Source organism: Diadema antillarum, unplaced genomic scaffold, assembly GCF_040938485.1.
Source record: "Diadema antillarum isolate AM-2024a unplaced genomic scaffold, OU_Dant_1.0 seq00000641_RagTag, whole genome shotgun sequence".
Lineage (NCBI taxonomy): Eukaryota > Metazoa > Echinodermata > Echinoidea > Diadematoida > Diadematidae > Diadema > Diadema antillarum.
Genome location: NW_027271555.1, coordinates 396,597 through 412,044, shown reverse-complemented (window position 1 = coordinate 412,044; position 15,448 = coordinate 396,597). Strand labels below are relative to the sequence as shown.

General features: G+C 40.0%; 1 protein-coding gene across 1 annotated transcript; it reads left to right on the top strand.

Annotated features, from left to right (window-relative positions):
• The first annotated feature begins 864 nt into the window (after positions 1 to 864).
• On the top strand, positions 865 to 9,341 carry LOC139736365 (SAM pointed domain-containing Ets transcription factor-like). Its single transcript, XM_071647120.1, has 7 exons — positions 865 to 915; positions 2,157 to 2,251; positions 3,613 to 3,946; positions 4,208 to 4,405; positions 4,634 to 4,834; positions 5,239 to 5,394; positions 6,913 to 9,341. Exons 2-7 carry the CDS (start codon positions 2,195 to 2,197, stop codon positions 7,089 to 7,091), a joined length of 1,125 nt encoding a protein of 374 aa, XP_071503221.1. The 5' UTR covers positions 865 to 915; positions 2,157 to 2,194; the 3' UTR covers positions 7,092 to 9,341.
• The last annotated feature ends 6,107 nt before the right edge of the window (positions 9,342 to 15,448 follow it).

Genomic DNA, 15,448 nt, shown 5'->3' with positions numbered 1-15,448 from the left:
ACACACACATACATAAAACGCAACATGATACAGGCCTACACACTTCTAAAACATTTTACTGTCAGACTTAGGGTTAATAATTATGTTACTTTGCACCCACGAGAGTAATGTAAAATTCAGAACAGTTCTATCGAACAAGCTGAATGCGCTGGTGAAAACTTTTAACAGTACATCTGGAATGCCTGCCTCTTGGATAGTTTATTTGATATCAATCTATACTTCTCCACATCGCCAGGAACGATTAAATATGTATCGAACTTGTGAAGATGTACTGATTTGAAGCGAGGGATAATGTTCTCAAAATGATGTCATGGTTCACCCCATTAAACTGCGTGAAGATTGACTCTTTGCAGGGATTGCGTACTTGTGCTACCTTTGAAGGGTGCAAGCATAGGGTATGGTCAATAATAACCCCAGTTCAGTTGGCGGGATTACGACAGTGCAAGGCAACAAATGGGTCTAACTTCCTTGCCAGGTGCAACTTCCAAAGAAAACAAAGCCAAGTTTCATTCATGCTTCATACTCCAGTGCTCTCATGCTCACCCACCTGGAGAATCGCCGACATCGCTCCTCAGTCCCGTAAAGCGACCATTGTAAGAAACCCCATATATCACAATCGACTAATCCAATCGAAGTTCAGCGCTGTCCTCCAATCACAAAAGCCACATAACTATGAATATTCATCTTTACTGGGACGGCAGATGATGTCATTCTTTCGGGGAAAAATAATAGGGGCAAGCTACAGAACACCGCGTTGCTGTATAAATTGAGGCTGGGCCCGTAAATGTTTACTACATTGAGTCTATCTGCCGTGCGACACACACACACACCACGAGCAAAGGAATATATCCACAAACAAACCGTGTCTTTCATCTTCCAACGTTTTCGTTGCGACTCTGTTTTTCAACAGCACTTGTGAGTTGCCTTCACAGTATTTGCATAATTACATTTTTAATATTCTTTGCCCGAGTTCGCGCCATGCCAGCTGAAACTTGTTGATATTCACTCACGAGACCATTGCATTATGTGAATATACTTGTACTAGTAGTTAAGAAAACCATATGATTATGTTTGTTGGGTAATTTTGTGTAAGTTTTCACGTTTGGTGAATGTGTGTGTGAATATGTAACTGTTTGGAACTGTATTTCATGCTGTTGTATGTTTGCATCGTGGTGTCCGTTGCTGTAGTGTAGTTGATTATCTGCTCATACCATGTACCATTGCTCAAGACTCTGACTATGTATGTATCGAAACTAATCTGTCATGAAGAGGGAGAAAACACTTCACGTGGTCTGGTAAGTTGGGGTCAGCTGGAGAATGGAGCTACTACTGTACTGTGTACATTGATCGAAACCAGCACATACTGCCAAGTCGTGTAGCCATACAACACTTGCGGCTTTAGGGGATCTTCTTGCTTGTCTCTCCTTACCGGCAGATGTGTACACGTGGTATGATAGTGCATTTACAGTGTATTGTACCAGTATGATGCGTAAAGTGCGGAGAGGGAAATCGAGTACAGACCGAAACAAGCGGCATAGCTAGCTAACTCGACAGGTGGAAATCAAGTTTGCATTCAACGCCGCCAACTTCTACAGAAATGGTAGTTGTTTAAAGGTAATACCTTTTACAGACCTCCCAAAATGCAGCATAACATTAGATATGAACCTCATTGTTTAGGCCACTGCTGAGAAATTTGGAAGTCAACAGTTATCTACAATTTGAATAATGCACAAAACTCAACTACTCAGTCGTTCTGTGTGTCAGCTGCACTTGCAGTCTTCTGTATTTTGGCTGATGTAATAACATATAGAGTGTGTGGCAAGAATGTATACTGAAATGTTTGTAAGTTTTTGATGAACTGATGGACACACATGCAGTGCATGGGTCTGCAAAGGTAGCCTAGTAATGTACTGGAATTTACGGTGAGCCCCGAAAAAAATTCAATTCAAAATCTAACGGTCATGTACTAAATGTTACCTTCCACTTTCAATACTTTATGGGAGTTTCTAAAATGATACTCTCTTCAACTTAGAAACAACTCTTCATTTAAGGCATGCAAATTTCCCTACCTTTAAAGAAATGTTGAGTAGTTTGACTTTATGGCACATCTCTTATGTTAATATTACCGTCTGTTCTCTTTATCATTTCCTTACTAGATTTTAATCAGAACACGATCACCACCACATCAAGCAGTATGTTTTCAACTGGCGACATTTGTGTTCTCCAACCTGTTAACATGGCTAACGATCCGGTAAGCGAATATTCTCTTCCGAATCGCCCATTTTACAACTTTAACTGTCAGTATGTGTTTTAACATGATAAATATGCTTTTCAGTAAAAATGTCAATTGTCGTATGTGAATGAATGGAGTTTTGTGGTAGATCTTTCCAGTATTTGGCCCATACACTTTTGATGTACACACAAAAGTTGCATGAAACTCATTTCTAGTCGGTAAATGTAGCAACTCGGCCGCTATCATTGGTTAGATTGGAACATGTTGCAGTTGCCTCGCAGTGCTGCATGCTGTGTAAACTGTATTGGAAGTCGCGAACCTTACTAGGTCATTGTTTGTGCGTGTTACTGTAGGGTGCCTATGTACACCACAGCGAGAAGAGGGCAAAGATCGAAGCCTGTGAAAGCATTCAGACCTTTCTCAGTAAACAACTGGCTGCCTACTCTGTTATGTTGTTCTAAGGTCACAGTTTCGGAACGTGAGATCAAAAAGTAATTTTGGGTGGAGAGAGTGAGAGAGAAAGTGAGGCATACAGGGAAATCCATGATAGCTTGTTTTGTTTCACGAGGGAGGGTGTATTTCCTTGTTGCGTTTCTCAATGTTTGCGCGCGCGTGTGTGGGGGCATCCAGGTTGACGTCATCTTGCACTGTTTCACATGTCAAAGTACCAACTGTTCAGCTTTCAAGAGCTGCGAAACCACTGTACTCAAAAGGGGTTTTCCCAATTACTTTCCCACTCTGTGCAGCGTCATGTGTTCACATATTTATTGGTTGTATGCTGTCATGCTTCCAAAAAGCGAGCGAGTGAAACTATATAAGTCAAGTATTTACAGGCAGCCTGCTTTACTCTTCAAGTGATTTTCATCAAATTCGCTGTGAGCACTGTTGATTTTTTTTTTCTAATAGTGAGAACAAGTGTTTTGAAACTTATTTAAAGAGCTAAAACCAAGAGAGGAAATTCCAAAGACAGTAGATACAATGCATTTCCCTAGAATCTAGGCCTTGATTTTTTCCCCCACTCTATACATATATCGTATGTCATGTGAGATAACTTTTGACTTAACTAGAATATCAAAATTTAGATAAGGTGCAAATTTCCCACCACTTCCAATGATGTATATTTTGTACAACAGTGAGTCATAGTGCTGCAGCATTTATTTGAGCTTGACTCATTCTGTACTTTCTATAGGAGTGAAAAAAAAAATCAATTTGACATATATTTGTATGTTGTGATGTTAGATACCATGTGTTAAGTTAAGTGTTTGTGCATGTATTTATGTACAATCTACCAGTAAAAGATAAAACTTCAAGAAGTCACCTATCTTACCAGAAACTGATTTGTGAATGTCAACCCTGTGTCTCCTATTTCCTACATGTAGGATGCACTACGCATGGCAGAGATCCAGGTAGGCAGCACACTCCTAGACATGGACATGCAGCAGCAACATTACGCACGCTCCTCCGAATCTTGTAGCCCTTTCTCAGTTGGCAGCTACAACCCTGCCTCTCCAGACAGTTTCAACTGTTCCATGTACCCAGATCCAGTGATGGGATGTGATGGGGCCTTCCAGACCGCACCCATGGGTGGTGGTGTACCCTACGACCAGCCCTGGGAAGGGTCAGAGTTAGCAGAAGACGAGATGACAAGACTGCTGATGAGAGAGATGATCCCCAGTATTGTTGAAGACTGTCAGAAGCTGAACCTTCATCCAAGTGAGTGATGAATGTACAGTAGAATTTTGTAATGACTTTGCCTTTTCTTTTCTACCTGATTTTATCAGCAAGACAGTGGTATTGATGATGTAAGCTCGGTCAAATTGAATGTGCCCATTTCAGAAAGGAAGGGCAGCAAAATACATTGAAATTTGTAGCAAAATGGTAGCAACAGTTGTCTTGTGATGTTACACTTGCTATGATAACAGCAGTATGCCTATAACCAGATTTTCATTGGTTCTTTTCCTTATCCCCATCCAGATATGTACACATGGACACCATATGATGTGCAACGGTGGGTCGCCTGTGTGGTTCGCCGCTACGAGCTTGGTGAAATTGACCTCTCCAATTTCTTCATGGACGGCATGAAGCTTGCCTCGATGACGGACGAACAATTCAAGACATTGTCCCCCAAGGCTGGAGACATCCTGTGCAGCATTCTTACACTTCTCAAGTCGGGTAAGAATACCATAGTTTTCATAGTATCATTTCCACAGCAAGACGTTGAGCAGTGACTACCGAATTATCTGTGCGAGTCATGAATTTTCTCACCTTCAATTACTCTAAAAATAACAATAAAACTTCAAACAGCAAGTTCTCATTTAAACTCCCTTAAAGAACTTGATGCCAAAGAAAAGATTCTGACCACACCCTTCTCTGTCTCTTCTACTCCCATGGTACCTCCAGCCATTCAGATGGAGCAGCCACAGGTGGTTCCACAGGTCCCCAGTGGTCCACTGATGCAGCCACACCAACATGTGCCCAGCCAGACCACCATGGTACCCACAAGCTACGTAGACACACCATCACCATCAATATTCAGAAACATGCCTGTCATCCCTCCAACCACACCTTCAGACTGCGGCAGCTCAGGCTCTTCAAGTGATGGTAAGTGATGAACATGTAGCATGATAATGACCCTTTTTTATTATTTTGCTATTACATAACTTTTCTGTTGGTATCTTGTATCATAAATCAGGGAATTTGCATCAAAGAAAGATTTGCTGTCTTCCCGGGCAAATTATATTTGGTGTTCTATTGGGGATACTACTACGTATACATACAACATTTGTCAATAGAATTTCAGTGTGTCTAGAGCAAGGAGAGATGTAGGAGACTTGATTAATGTCTACAATATCACTTTGCACGAGTTTCTCTCAAATAAAGATTTGGCAAAAATGGTTAGCTTCTTGATAGTACAGTGCACAGCATTTAAAGAATGACAAAAACGTATTTTGAGTTTGTTCAGCATTTGTAATGTATTGCATGTTTTCACACATTTACATGAACAGAAGACGAATCCAGCTCCTCTCCTGCTCCAAGTGGACCAAACACATCCATGACACCCAACCACACTGGAGGCATCCAGCTCTGGCAGTTCCTGAAGGAGTTGCTCCTCCAACCCAACTCCTACACGTACTGCATCCGATGGCTAGATCGTAACCAAGGTGAGTGTAGTCTTCGTCACAGTGTAGTAATAGTGTAGTAGATTCAGCTTTGACTGTACCATTGTAGGGTAGGGGTGAAAGGAAGTCCAGGAAATGGTGGTGTGACTCTGGAGGGTGAATCGAAAATGGGCAGGAAATAACTTTTGGCTTGGCGGAAGCTCCCTCTGTATACCGAGTTGATGATCAGTATCAATTGGATCATCTCATTGGACAGCCCACATAAATGGAAGGAAGTAGAACCTGTGTGTGGTTGTCTGTGTAGATTGAAAGTGGTACAGACTGGTACAAGTCTGCCAGCAGGAAATGTGGTGCAATGTGGCAGGAAAGAAAGGAATGGAGCTTCAGTCTGTCCTTATATGGACATTCATTTTGGAATTTCTAGGAAAAGGTTATTAGTTGGAAGGATGATGTGACCGTGACTTTGCATATCAGATCCCCAAATGCTTTATGGCATGATGAAGGTTCTTGCTACAAAACACAAACAGGAGTATCCATTACAAGTCCCGTATAGTATCACTTACAAGTGCAAAGTAAAACCTTGATATGTCGATCATTCTACCAGCACCTATCAGGCAACAAGGCATTTTGTTTTCTTTTGTTCATTACTCTGCCATCTGACCAGTAAGCTCGCAAATTTATGTGATTCTCTCCCTGTTGGGCAGGAGGAAGCAAATACAGTGCACAATGCATTACAATTTTATCTAGAATTTGTGGTGTTGGTTACATTCTATGCAAAGTTACAAATTATCAAAGCTACCAGCAAACCTTGTGGCATCGTCATTTCAAGTTTTATCAGAAAAAGTAACACAATTCATAAGTGTCAAATTGATCGGTGTGTCAATCAGATATGCTCCTGATACCTTATACTGCTGCTTTATCAACTGTAAAAAATAAGTATTATGTTGAGGTTCGTTTTTTGAATGTGGACAAAAATTATAAATTATGCAATCAGTTAACTATCTTTGAAAAGGAAGCAGGATTAATCAGTGTGATAGAAAAGTTAAAGCCCACGAGGGGAGTTGAGAGGATGTGTACATGTGTGTTTGACCCTGGCAGGAAGTGGTAGCAAGAGCGGGTTACAATGCACATTTTTAACGTACTTCCTGAAAGAACCAGATTGGTTGCCGATGATGCAATGGAGCATGACATAGGTCCATTTTGGGATGATGTCATGGGGGGAAAAGGGGAAATGGTACACTCGCAAATCTTTATGGAGTTCATCAACCCATAGGATTATTATCAATGGGCCATTGGTAGTGGTTGTTGTAGACAAATAGAAAGTCTAAGGGGACACTCTTTGATGGCAATTACAGAACTAACATCTGCTTTCTACATCAGTAAGGAGGAGTTGTCCTTACACGTCCGTGTTATAACAAAGAGATAGACATAGAATTTTTTTTCCCTTTGTATTTGATATGTTATGTTGAACTTGAGTAGCAGTGATGTAAATTATGAGTTGCTATGATTTTGTAGAGATAATGAATTCCACTATCAATATTTGCTTGCTTTTTCATTTAGGCATCTTCAAGATAGAAGACTCTGTGGAAGTAGCTCGTTTGTGGGGTATGAGGAAGAACCGACCAGCCATGAATTACGACAAGCTCTCGCGATCCATTCGTCAGTACTACAAGAAAGGGATCATGAAGAAGACTGAGGTGTCACAGCGGTTGGTCTACCAGTTTGTCCACCCTTTCTAGATGCAGCGTATGGTCTGATTTCAAAGAAAATGCACAGAGATGGTTTGAGGAGTGCGATCCAACCTGCCCTTACTTCACCTGCCATGCTCCTTGAAAAAAATCTGACCAAGTGTTGTTGTTTCTTAACACAAACCCTGATGAATACTTTCTTTCTTACCTAATACAAGTTGGATGTGATAATCTGACAGCTCTGTAGCTGTTACCTATTATTTTCCTATCACCTCACTCCAACTTCCCATGGTAAAAATGGAAGTCAGAAACTGTATGGCCTTCTCTCATTGACACTTCTTGCCGTTTTTCTATTTATGGAATGTGTAGATAAGATTTACAGTACTAAACAATGCATACTATTTTCTGTTGATGTATTGCAAGATTCATTATTGTTGTTAGTAATGGAAATGAATGAGTAGGACAAACATGTTAGTGTTCATTTGTGCTAGTTTAAGTGGTCAATGGTGACTTGTGCCTGGTCAACTCCTGCCTGCTCTTCCAGGGGAAATGCGATGTGTAAGATGGAGTTGCTCGACCAATCGATGAAACAAGGATTTTCTTTTTACTGATTGTGATCTTTGTAAATATTTTACTTCTATGCCTTAGGGTGAGGAGGTTCTGTACTGCTACCGTAATAATTACATATTGTAATAAGGTGAAGCATGATCTTAATGATTTCATTTTTTAGCTATCTTTTCTGTAATCATGATATGTGGGTGTAAATATTATTGTATTCTATTTCATGATCTTGAAAAAATCTTATGACTCCTGAGGCATGTGCCTTAGCCAATTACAATGTATGTTCCATGAACAACTAGTAGTATTGGTTATGAGTGAATGATGATTGTTCCATAAATTTTGCAGCATTTGAAAATGGGTTTCTCAGTATTGTTTCTAATGAGCTGCACACTCACCTAAACAATCCAGTAATATTTTCATGCTGTGATGCAAACTAATAGATGAAAGAAAAATCAAAATGGTTTAGGTCCAAAAGAAAAAAAATATTACATATTTGCTAGAATTGCTCCCGTTAAATCCCATGGAACAGACATTTCTTTTCTTACACATCACACAAATGTGGGTGTGGTTGTGATGGCATTGTATGGTATGCAGTGTAGTTCACACGTAGAAGCATGCTTTAGAAAGTGCACTTAAGAGATATATTGTAATGGACTTTTCAATTAGACATCAGAAAATCACCTGCAAATGGTGAATTTGCAGTGACATTTAGAGAGCTGTGAAATGGTCTCTAAATGGTCTACTGTGTAAACGACCAGATTTAAGGCATTCTCCTGTTGAAGTGCAATCATTTGAGTTTTAAAAGGCTCACTATGTGGCATGATCCACCAGAAATAAGCAATTTACCTGGCCCGAGTGATTGTTTCCAAGATCTATATGGCAAGTCTTAATTATTAGAATATCAAGGGAAAAAAAGTAGAAAAAATTATTCAAACCTGTGAAGTCATGTGGCAAATTGCCATCATGGCGATTGTTGTAATATAGGAGGATGCCTTAATTTGGTCAGCAGTCTACCGAGTCCTCATCAGTGTAGGAGGGCAGTGACTGCACATCTGTAGTCACCAATCAGCCATAAGTAAACAAGTTGCCTTATACTCTAAACCTCTTGCAAATTGCATACCACACAATCGGATGTCTTCTTTGCCCACTAAAATTCTATGGTAGACATATTTTGACTCTTCCAGCACACAGAATGGGCCGAGTAATCAGCACCATGTGTACACATATTCAAATTACACTGTACATGCACGTTGAGGGCCTGATGTCATGTACTTAGTGTTTGGATTCCGAACACAGCATTCTCCTTTAATAATACACCATGAAGTAAGTAATAACTTTTGCCCACATATCCACTCTAATAGTGGTAAGTTTAAATTCATAATGCATAAGCAAGTACGCAGACTTTAATCCACAAGATTTCACTCAGAATGCCTTTTCTTGACAAAGCATTGTCTAATTGTTGTAAGTTAAGTAGAAACACACCTAGGTGTCTAGATATATTCCATTCCTCATCTATTTATATGCACACATTTTAACTTATTAAGCCCATAGATGCGATCTTTTACATTGCTGCATCGACTTTCAGATAAAAAGTAACAATGGAACTTTTGATGGTAAATTTATGACACCTTTCTGTGCCTATTACTACAAGCAGCTGAAATATGGGTGAGAATTATGTGAACTGACTAAATTTTGTAATCATATTTTGGTAATAAAAATATGAGCATCTTGGAAAAACAACTGATGATGCAATGTATTGTCCTTTTTTATCCTTACTGTGGCATGGTCATGAGGGGGAGAAAATGGAAAGGAGGGTGAGAGAGAGAAAGGGAGAGAGAGAGAGAATGAGGCAAAATTAGGAGATATCAATTAGAGAAAGATTGGAAGGGGGATAGGATTATTTTGAACAGGGAAGGAAGATAATCATTACAGCATCTTAAATACTCACCACAAACACAAGAGATTGCATGGCTGACTGTGATGGTCAAATATTGATTTCAGCTACACATTTATGCCTGGGCATGAACAGTAGACTGGTATTCCAAGTACATGTACTGCTTCTACTTTATGATGGAATAGCTAAGTTTATCAAAACGTGGTTGACTACAATTACAATTACTGCTTACGCTTATTGTAAAATTGTCACACTCCTGCCCCAACAATTGCTTCTATATATAACCAGGGCAGTGCAAAGCATTTTTCTTCATGATCCATGCTCTCTCTAAACATGGAGGGGAGGGAGATAGCACAATAATGCTGTAGGCTGGACATGTACTCCACACCCTTTAGGTGCAATTTAAGTATTTTTCTGTAATCATTCCACTTTTTGTTGTTGATCGTATATCTGTACTCCTACTTCTGCGACTCCAACTAAAAAGCACTAACCACTACAACTACCACACACTGTTCCTTCTACCGTGGAGGTACAAAAGACTTTGTACCTCCATGCTTCTACCATCATTACAACTCCATGCAGGGAGACAGAATGGGGGTCATTTTTGGCTCCTAAAAACATGGGTGCCACAGCCATAATCTATCATGCTTCCAGGCAGTTAACATTACTGTGCAGGTTTACATTTACAAATACAGCTGTTATTAACTCTGGTCTTTGCAACATGTGCCCTCAATGATACAGGTGTTCCATTTTGGGGCCATACACCGAGGCACGTACGTCCCATCGCACTTTGCAACATGGTAGCATGATTTTCAAGATGGTTCACCCCTATTCATTCTATGAATAGATATGAGAACATTTTCAGAAACATAAATTACGATACCGTCATCCCCTGTTTATTGGCCCGTCAGCCATTAGTTGCATTCCACGATAACTTGCTGTATCACTGCTTTGCAAGAGAGATAAAACGCTGAAAACCTCAAAACTACTGAACCTAACGTTACTTCCTGCCTCTGGTAATTGTTATTAGTCAGGCAGTGTCGCGTCACACAATGCTCCTTTCGGAAGAGCCCGATTGTTGGGCCCGTAGCCACCTGATGTCATGGCTGAGGGACACAACAAAGACGGCTGACGTCAATGATCATTTGGCATTCTTGCCTAGTGAGCGCGTGTCTGTGGCAAGTACGATTTATTTATTTGTTTTTTGTTTTTTGTAAGTAACAAACTGTAAAAGCGATAATCCACGAAAATCGGACGACATGTCATGGTGTCTAGGGTGCGTACAGTATTGGGGACCTACGTCAGTTCATACAGTCGCAATGGTCCAATGACCGTGCGATGCTCCGATACTACAGACATAAGGACTGAGCAAGTAAAAGATAACATTTCCAGGTTCCGAGAAAATTAACGTGATCTTTATACATGTATGAACAAATAAGAGAGGAAGGAGATAGAGATACATTATGCATAGAATTAGAAAGATAGGTATATACAGATACACACACACACACACACGCACGCACACACACACACACACACACACACACACACACACACACACAAAATCATAGAAGGCCCACACATAAAGATAGAGATGTAAAGACAGAGATGAATGAAGATAGATATATAGGCCTACTGTAGATACAGAGAGAGCATTTAGATTACGATTCCAGATCAGAAATCCCAGAATTCAACTGTGAAGTTAACGAGTAATGGGTGGATCGAACTAATCTGCAGCTCAGCTAGCTTATTACTTTTTTTCTTTTGCGTCACTATTGGAACAAACGCATGATTAGAGCCAGAACACAAAAGAAAGCCCGAATGCCAAATCAATGTAGGCCATAACATAATCATCAACTACCCCAAACCATCTCAAAAAGAACCGACAGACTGCCTATCACATCGCGAAAAGTATCGAAACGCGCTCACACACCTTTGAAAAGGGTGCGGCTCAGGCCTCTGGAAATATCGATCGCCTGTAGTTGTGATTGCGTCATAACAAGCATTAACGTCGGAAACTGACGTTAAGAATCGCATGGTTGGCTTTGGTTTCTTATTGTTTCCCACTGCTTCTTCTTCTCCTTATCTTCCGGCTCCAGTGTCCTACTTTCAGTTTCTTCTTCTTACTCTTCCCACCCCTTGCTGTTTCTCCTTCTCATACGTTTACTTTCCGACCAAAACTCACCTCTAATTTCATAGATAACACCCGTGATGAGGTATCGCCAAATTTTCCGAGACTTTCAAGGCAGAAACTCTATCAAACAGCCTTACTTTCAAATATGAGTTCAAATATTTTATCCCGTACGCGTCTTGAAATACGACATATCATGATTATATGCGTCAAAATTACAATCAAAATCTCCCTCTTCGCGATTATTATGACAAAGACTAAATACCTACGTGACTCGTGTTTTTATCGCAACACGAAAGGACTTGGGTAGAGAGCACTCGGCAGGACTTAAAACAAATGGAAAATTACTTTCGTTGGGATGTTCATTTCTACCCCCCCCCCACTTTGTAATACTAATACTGACGTATAATATTCATTACCAAGTTCGAAACAAATTGTTGGTATAGCTGTCACGTGACTAAGTCGCACCCATGGTATGAAACCTTTCATTATAATTACCAACCACATCAGACACAATCTTGCAAAACTCGATTATGTAACGATCGATTAATCTGAAGAAGCGACTTGCAGCTCCTGGCTAGCATTCAATTTGCTTCTTTAGGTTTGGGGAAACCTGGTGGTGGTGTCAGAGATTTCAGTTTCACGTCACGTTCGGGGTTGCATGAATGACGATAAAACAGACAAACAAACAAATCAAATACAATTCGTATCTAGTATAGCCTCACTGAATTTCATTTTTTTTTTGTCACCCGACGCAACAAAGGGCGTTAACTCAACTGAATCATACCTACATTCAATGCCAATCAATTCTATAGAACCCAAAAATAGGTTTTGCAATAATTGCGATCGCTATTTCGGTATCGATGTATTTTACGCTAAATATCACCCACTGGAGTTGTGTCCCCACATCATGTTCGGTCAGGTAAGCCAAATGGTAAAGATACTGAAAATTTCCCTTGAGAAGGCGCGTGAAAAACGAGCGATCAATCGCATTAAAAGAAAGAAAATTTACCCACTAAGCGACTTTCAGTCCTATTTTTCATCTTCAGTTTTTTATAGGTCATGCGCAAATGGTCCACTTCTTCTGGCTTCATAACAAAGTTCGATTAGTAGCCAACAGCGGTCAATCATTGTGCTTGGCGCTAACTGACGCTGGGTTGATACCAAAACAAGACGGGGGGGGGGGGGGGGGGGGTCGCTCTCAAACAAGGTTTGATAGTGAGCTTTTTAGATCTACGACGCGAACGCTAAGACGACGTAGCCTCCCGGGTTGGACAATCGAAACAGCTGTATTATTTTTTTTCTTGCCTAATTAGCGGACGGTTGTCTTGGCGTTCGCGTCGCAGATCTAAAGCTCGCTATTGTGCTATCATAAACCAACCCGCGTCCAAACATCTCAGACATGGATTGAGACAAAAGCAAGATGCTACGGGGGATCGCAAGGGGGTCGTGGGGATGGTCGCTCTCAGACAATTAATGTGCTAACCCACACGCGTCGTCTCAGAAATGGGTCATAATGGTGTAGTCACCCCTAAATGACGTCCCAGCTGTAAGACTACATACTAGTACCCTAAATGCCGTTACCAAGGCGTCACATACGCCTAGTGGCACATTTCGTTACAGTATACACCGAAGATATCCGAAATGACGTTATACACATTGTAAATATTTTTCTCTGACACACTAGTTGAAAAAGAAAAGGCTAACACTCTCCTGATTTACAATAAGGAATTCCATCAAATTTGATTGAATTTGATATGATCTTCATCATGTCCATATCATTGCAGTGAATTTGAATTTGAATCTGAATGTCGAAATCTTATTCTGTTTGAATGGCAATTGAAAGGGAAAAACGTCAACGACGCCGTAAGTGTGAGAAAAAAAAAACTAAAACAAAACCTAATCCTTGCAACTGATTGACAAATTGCCCTACACCTAATCCTATGCTTTTTTTTGGGGGGGGGGGGGGGGCAGGGGGGCAGGGGGGGAATGGGGTGAACGCAGGTGCGTAACAAGTCATGGAGAGCGACCCCATAGGGATGCGACGCGCCGAAACGGAACATTTCGAACATGGGCGATCTGAAGGCAGCTTGTTGTTTTCTTGTGCAACATTTGGGCCTCTAGAAGAGAGAGGCCGATGTCTTCGTCACGGTAACATAATAATAGTTAAACTTCCAATTTCAATGCAAACAAAATGCTATGTATCTATATCAAGAAGCATATCATCAAAACAAAGCCGTAGGCTAAAATCGCTCCAGGGGTCCGCAGATGCAACCCGGGGCCTGCTTCATAACATAGTTTTTTTTGTTTTTTTTTTTACAATATCTGAAATCAATACGGTAGCAGTTAGACAACAAGAAATTGTCTACGAGAATTTAAGCTGTTGCCGCCGCAACTGAGGTTACCGCAAACTGTGATGAGTTGCAAACATCTTCAAGAAATGGGTATCAGAAATGCAATTTCTTTTTGAATATTTGAAAGTATTTATATTTCCATGTCCGTGTCTCGAATGGAGAATTATAAAATTCAAATGACAAACATATGGCAAAACAAACATTAAGGTTGTGTAAATCGACAATTGGAGAATCGACAGGAGAGAAAAAAAAAAGTCTAAATAATTGGCGGAAAAGATGTATTATCTCCACATATGGCAATAAAAAGAACTAGGCCCTCTTAGTTAACAAATACAGTAAGCATTATTATTATTATCATTATCATATATTCTGCAAAATATGCACATTTCACTCTATTGATTTACTTTCATGGATGATCACACTATAGTAGAAAAGGTGCGGGGTCACACAGCAGCAATAACCAACGCAAATTCACGCTTAACCGCATGACAAAAAAGGCAGTCACGTTCGTTTGATCGTGATCAAAATAGACTTAGAACAACGTGTATTACGAAACAATATGTATGGATAAGACCACAAATTCATTCATGCATACAAAAGAAGAAATTTATTTTGGGTGTTTATTCGCCCACTGAACACATGACACACCATGGGTTTGCATGATATTAGTGGAAACAGAACATTATAACAGTTGAAGACTGTTTTACTGTTCATAAAACCAGTGCATGTATCGTATTTGTAACTTGACAGTCTCCAATGTAATTTCAACGAACGAGAACCTTGAATTAGTTTTTAATAAGACAAGAAATTATAATCTTCCAATACACATGAAAATAATGATGATCAGTCCTGTAAAAGCGCATTGGCAAAGTCGCGTCATGCGAAAACGGCATTTTCAAATTGATACTAGTAAATTTCTTTGTACACACCTTAGCCTGCACGCACACACGCACACAATCACACACATAATATGTACAAAGACAATACCGAATTGGAAACAAGTAATGTCCCGGTCTTGGAATACGCAGTATTAAACATTCTTAATCAGAGTACCAACCGCAGATAAGATATGGTAAATTTAGACCAATCTACGTTCCAGAGCTAGCAGTTTATCAGGGTCAGCAGCAACATGTGCTCACTGAACAGAAACAGGCTGATCACATGAACAAACTACTCTAGAATTCTGATAATTATTGCAATTTATAACATAGGTTCTGCGCTCTATAAATTCATATTATCATCAGTATATCGCTTTATTTCTGAACAAAGAAACAATCGTAATACACTGTAGTATCCTAACATCTCCATCTATACTATTAAAGGCAAATTGCTAAAAAAAAAATTCTAAGTTTGAGACATTTCCCATCAAATCCATCAAGAGTCATGTACGTTAATACTGTATTGTAAGTTACACTGTAATGTTTTGTGTTTTAGCCACAAATAGTTTGCTTTGCTTAAACACTTAGTG